General features: G+C 50.4%; 1 protein-coding gene across 2 annotated transcripts in view; it reads right to left on the bottom strand.

The window, feature by feature from the left end:
* The window catches only part of Papss2 (3'-phosphoadenosine 5'-phosphosulfate synthase 2), a 70778-nt gene extending 68938 nt beyond the window's left edge, over positions 1-1840 (bottom strand). For both annotated transcript variants that reach the window (XM_013348108.1, XM_005352145.1), the window contains exon 1: positions 1665-1840. In XM_013348108.1, coding sequence (XP_013203562.1) covers positions 1665-1691 — 27 coding nt within the window. In that variant the 5' untranslated portion in view covers positions 1692-1840. The remainder of the gene's footprint in view (positions 1-1664) is intronic.
* Positions 1841-5827: the final 3987 nt, after the last annotated feature.

The following is a 5827-nucleotide window of genomic DNA, read 5'->3' as shown; positions in this document are numbered from 1 at the left end:
GAAGAAGAAGAAGAAGAAGAAGAAGAAGAAGAAGAAGAAGAAGCAGCAGCAGCAGCAGCAGCAGCAGCAGCAGCAGCAGCAGCAGCAGCAGCAGCACACTCACTGGAACCTGGAGCCTCTGGGATGGACCTTTTAGGCCCTGCCTTCAGTCCTGTACTTCACAGACTCTCTCTAACTGGGGAAATAAAAGGGAGAATTTACTTTCTGACTGATGACTGACAAAGTCCCTCCTAGGCACTGGAAGCTCTTGAAGCAGGTGAGGAGCTGAGACTAATTGCCACCAACATAAAAAAAAAAAAAAAAAAAGACTGCTACGGCAGAAAACACCACTTGGGGCCTAACAGAGATTGACCAAGTGATGCAGGGGTACAAGCAATAGTCATAAAGCTCATTTCATGCGGTCCTGAGGGTCCCTCTACTTTGAAGTTACCCATCAGAAGCAACTGAACTCCCAACTGTTGTCCCATCTCATAGTGATGCCACCTTCCTCCTGGACACTTCCGCTGGTCCAGTGTGACACCCCCGCCCCCCCCCCACCTCAGCCCAGGACGCAGGGCACCCATATTTCCCCGTAGTCACACCTCCAGTTCCTGACCGACTCCTCCACCCTCCTTTCCTTTTCACTTCTCCAGCCCTCAGAGTACGCTCCTGAGCAGCGTACAATGACATTTATTGAACACCTACTACATGCCAAGTCTGTGTTTACTCGCCTTTGCCACAGTCATTGGAGGCAAGCAACGCGGCGGTAGAGGCCAGTGTTCAGCAGCCGGCTAGCTAGCTGGGTGGGATTTTATTTAAGGCCTGTAGACCACATCTGAGGAATCCGAATTCTGTCTGTAAGGTTCCTTCTAACTCAGAGCCTATGATTATTACTGCTTTCCCTCCACTTTTACTGGGCTATAGTGTCACTTTTAAGAAGGCAAAATTTACAAGAGACAGACAGGGTTGTTATGGGGGAAGCAACTTTAAATGTACCCTCAGCTTTCCCATGAAAAGGGGAACTGCCCAGATTCGCTGTGGAGAAAACTGCAGCCTCTGGAAACCCTCCCCCTTATCGTACTTATCAAACGGAGCTCCCCGCGCCCCACCGCGTGCCAATAGGGAGAGGAGAATCACACTAGAGGGTTAAAGCCTGCCGGTATGGAAATGCAATTTCCTCCAGTTAGCCTAGATAATTGCAGTTCTGTGAAAGTCTATCATTAGTCTACTCCAAGAAGGGTCCCAAGTTAGAAGAACCCCGGTGGCTGTCGCTGACGTGTGGTCAGCGAGCAGACCTGGCAGAAGCTCAGCCCACCACCCACTCTGCGCGCGCTGAGGTCCAGGCGAAGACGGGGCAGCGGGACTGGAGGAAGAAGGGACTTTCCTATCTGGTCCTATTTTCTGGTTGGGACCCACTTCGCAAGCTCAGGAGGACTCTGGCCCGTAGGATACCCACCCCCACCCCCAGGAATGGAGGTTCCCAGAGGCACCGGGCAGCGAGGGGCTCCCCGAACGTGGCCCGCTGAGGGGAACGCGGACTTAGCCCCAAGTCCCTGCCTGTCACCGAGCACCCGTGTCTTCCCTCCCGGCTCTGGGTCCCGCGTCCAAGCCTCCTGGGGAGGGCGGGACCCACTGCGGGTCGGTAGGGCGGGAGGGGACGGCCAGGCAGGCGGCTGGCAGCCTACCGTCTTCTGCTTCTTGACCCCCGACATGCTGTGGCTGTGGCGGAGCCCAGATCCAGGGCGCAGGGACGCGGATGGCGGAGGTGGCTGCCGGGCTCCAGGGAAGGAGGTATAAAAAGGCTCCTCAGACACGTCGCACTTCCCTTGACCGGCCCCCTTCTCCTACTCCTCCTCCCGCGGCGCTCCTCTCCGCCCCGTCGGCTCCTCCAGCAGCGCCCAGCCCCGGGGACCCGGCAGCCGCCAGGGCGGGGTTCCCCGCTGGCGTCCTGCCAGCTCAGGTCTAGGACAAGCTCTGGACCCAGGAGCATCCTTCACAGCTCACTCTATCTCGCATCCTACAAGAATCCTCGGGACCCTAGAGTGTACAGAGTTAAGGGCGAGCACATTTGAGGCCACCAGGCTTGTTGCTGTGGACCTCAGAGCATCAGAGCCTATGCTGTACTTAAACCTTATGGATGCTCACTCTACACTCCCGTGATCCCTGCCTTATTCCTCGTGTGCCCCCACCGTGGCCGGGCTTCAGGCAGCTGTCTTTCTCTCCGTTTGGCAAATGAGGTTATTGAGACACTTAGGGTTTCCCCAGATTATATTCCAAGAGAGGGGATTCAAATCTGGTCGGTAAGTGCAAAGTGTGACACCCCCCCCCCCAGGCATCATTACAGCAAAAAGAACAGAAAGCCCGAAGTTCGTGAATTAACTGCACTTCGCGCCTGGCATCGTGGTCAGGGGTCCTGCCCAGCCCACGGTGGCACTGACTGATCAGAGGATTTGCTGTCACCAAAGGGCAAGTCTGCAGGGCCAGACTGGGAGGCTGGACAATGGGAGACCTGACACCGTTGCTGTTCATTCCAATCTTTTCCCTACATTGGCTCTTCTGTCTGTGGGATGGGCCCAGAGGAGGAAGCCACACCAGTTGAGGAGGATTATGGGTTTTAAGTTTTGTGAGATGCCACTCTCTGGAAGGACCCAAGTGTCAGGGACAAGTAACGCAGAGAGAAGCTATGTTGACCAGCACCTTTGGGGACAGTCACTGGGCTTCCAGTACCCTGGCTCCCTGCATGAGGACACAGGAAGGCCTACAGACCGGCTACCTCAAGGGATCCAAGAAGGCCCACAAAGTCCCTGCCTCTCCAACCCCTGTGAAAGAGCTGGAGAACTTTTCTCCAGAGGTGAGGGATGGAATTTTTCTTTCAGACCTGATTTACTCCAAAAAGATGGTCAGTTTTCTTTACACCTGAGGAGTTATTTACTGGTGTCCCCTATGCAAAGGAAAATGAGAAAGAAAAATAAACCGTGAGTCATTCTTTGAAAGGCAGCCTGCATGTTTGTAGTCTAGAGGGGTTGGCCTACTTATTTTCTTTCATTTTGAGGAAATTGCAAGCATCCCGTCAGAGCACAGCTAGAGGACAATCACTGGGCTTGAGTTTCTGCTCTGTACACAGCTAGCAGATATTAATTTATTTTATATGAGGCTTACACAGCAACATCCTGCTGGTATCCCATCGGGGAAAATCCCTTTTTATATCAGATTCAACCATATCTTGGATCTTGTTAGTCTTGCCCTAAGAGAAGGTCCATAAAGTGCAGACGGAGAGATCATGCAGTTTGCCTGACCGTTGTGTTCTTTTCTATTTCACAGTGAAAAATTCTAACTGTGTTCTTCAAACGAAGACAAAAGGTGAGGGTAAACCCTCAAGGCTGCTTCCTGGAAAAGAAACCTTTGTTGTCTTAGATGTGCGAGAAATCCTGAGATCGTTTATCTAATTTCCCTGTCTTCGGCAGTGCACATCAGAGGCTCAGAAAAAGGGAATCATAGGGGCTGTGATCCCTAGTCAGGAGCGGGACTGAGACTCAAATCCAGGACTCCCCCAAGTGACCTGACACCTCAATCACTAACATGCCTAGGGCAACTATTTTGACACCCCATGACAACCCGAGTTTCACCCCGACGAGTCAATTAATTTTCAAGGACTGCTTTTGAACATGTATTTTGTTAATCTTCTAAAGATGTCGTATTGGAGGTCTCAGCTCCCTTGGATTCAAGCCAGGTGGTTATGACCCTTTAACACCATAGATTACCGGTTTAGTCAGAACTCAGCACAGCAAGTTTAAACACGCGCGTGCGCGCGCGCACACACACACACACACACACACACACACACACACACACACACACACACACACTAAAAACTTACTCTCCTAAGTCTGTCTTCTTCAAGGCAAGGCCCTGGAGTTCTTTCCATCTCACTACTTTTCTTACTCCTGTAAGACTGCTAGCACTTCTGAGGGCAGCAGAAGCTGAAGTTACACTCAGGGTTCTGTGTCCAGGGAAAGGGAGAGACTCACTGTGGGCGGGGGAAGGCTTGCATCCAATCATCTGGCGGATGAACACCATCTTCCCTGCTCCAGTGCTAACATCCTCTCCAAGGCTGTGTTCATCACTGTGGGCCATGTGGGACTGACCTACAGCTCTCTGTACCACTCACGGCATTCACATGAGGGCGCAGTTTTGCCCGTTTTCTTTTCTTTCTAGAAACGGTTGAGGCTTGAATAATCTAAAAAGGTGATCTTTTTTGTTTAGCAAAGTTGGAATCAATCAGCTCCTCCAAACGACCAGGGGAAACACAAAGAATTCAAGGTGGTGAGTATTTAATGTCCCGGGTTCCCCAGCATATTTTAGGGGTGCTCAACATATTTTAGTCAAGGACCGAAGACACCACCCATGCATGGTCATGACAAAGGAATTCAACCGCGTTGCCCCCTAGTGGCTGTAATGCGTAAGTGTTCGAGGAAAAACTGAATTGCTGAAACTCCTTATACAAATGTAGGTAGCATTCTATTCAGAAAGAAGTCCTTCCTGTGGCTTCTGAACAGGCTCCCCAGAAACAGGCGACAGCCAGACAAGAAGACGCTTATAATCCATCAGGAGAGATGAATTCTCTATAATCTGGTCACTTCAACTAATACGTGTCTGGAACAGGTAAAAAGAAATGATAAAGGCATGCCTTATCTGGTTTACTGTGACTTAAAGCACAAACATGTCAAAAACACCTTGAAGGGCTATGGGCTTCTCTCATGGTGTGGGGTCTGCTGATGGGCGTTCACAGCCTACCCATATATATATATATATATATATATATATATATATCATTTGGGCCTGAAAACATGGCCCTGCAGGCGACCCCAGCTCCAGGGGATCTGATGTCCTCTTCTCACCTCTTTGGGGACCCCCCACCACATACACATAAGTAAAACAATGCTAACAGTGCTAATCATAATACTAGTAAAAGTCCTTTTACAAATTAAGAGCATTTAAAAATCCATCCGAGAGGCAACGATAATCTTGTTTTCCTTCAAGAGGCAGCAACATGTCTTCACCCTGTATTTGTCTGTTGTCTGGCCTAAGGCTGATTCTCTGGGACCGCAAGGAAGGGAGAGTGGAGGCTGGTTGTCAGGGTTCTCTTGGGGGAAACTGAAAATGACCGGGGACTTTAAGAACTGGCAGGGCTGTGTGAGCCCTCCCTTCTCCAAGGTGGGTGGTATGGAAATTTAAAAAATTACAGGCAGAGAGACTCCTGAAATCATATGGTGTGTGCAGCGGATTACCCAGATCTGCACTGCTGATTTTAGAAGACGAAACAGAAGAGGAGCGAAGGTCGGAATAGAGAGCATACTGTTCTGATCAGGCAGCGACAAGAATGTGTGTGTCCCTCATCATGCCCGTCATGATGGGGGATGTTAGCTGTGCGGCAGTCTTTGGTGGGACTGGGGGGACACCTGTGAGGTTCTAGGAGGAGAATCAGCTATCTAAGGCATCCAAAGTCTGGTGAGACAAGTGTGTGTGTGTGTGTGTGTGTGTGTGTGTGTGTGTGTGTGTGTGTTTCATGCACAGTGAGGCTCACAGTTGAGATGGAGAATCTTTCTCAATTGCTCTTCCACCTTATTCTTCAAATTAGGATCTCCATCCAGACTTAGAACTCACCAATTCAGCTAGCCTTGAATTGCTCTGGGAATCCATTCTTGCACACCAAAATTGGAATTACAGGTAGACCACCATGCCCACCCATTATTTCCCTGGGTCTTAAGGGAATCTGAACTCTGGACCTCTTACATATTAACTGCTGACTCACTTCCCCAGCTCCTAGGGAAATGTCTTAAGAACTGGG

Source organism: Microtus ochrogaster, chromosome 8 (assembly GCF_000317375.1).
Source record: "Microtus ochrogaster isolate Prairie Vole_2 chromosome 8, MicOch1.0, whole genome shotgun sequence".
Classification (NCBI taxonomy): domain Eukaryota; kingdom Metazoa; phylum Chordata; class Mammalia; order Rodentia; family Cricetidae; genus Microtus; species Microtus ochrogaster.
Note: the sequence above shows the minus strand (reverse complement) of the source record. Positions and strands in the feature narration are given on the sequence as shown.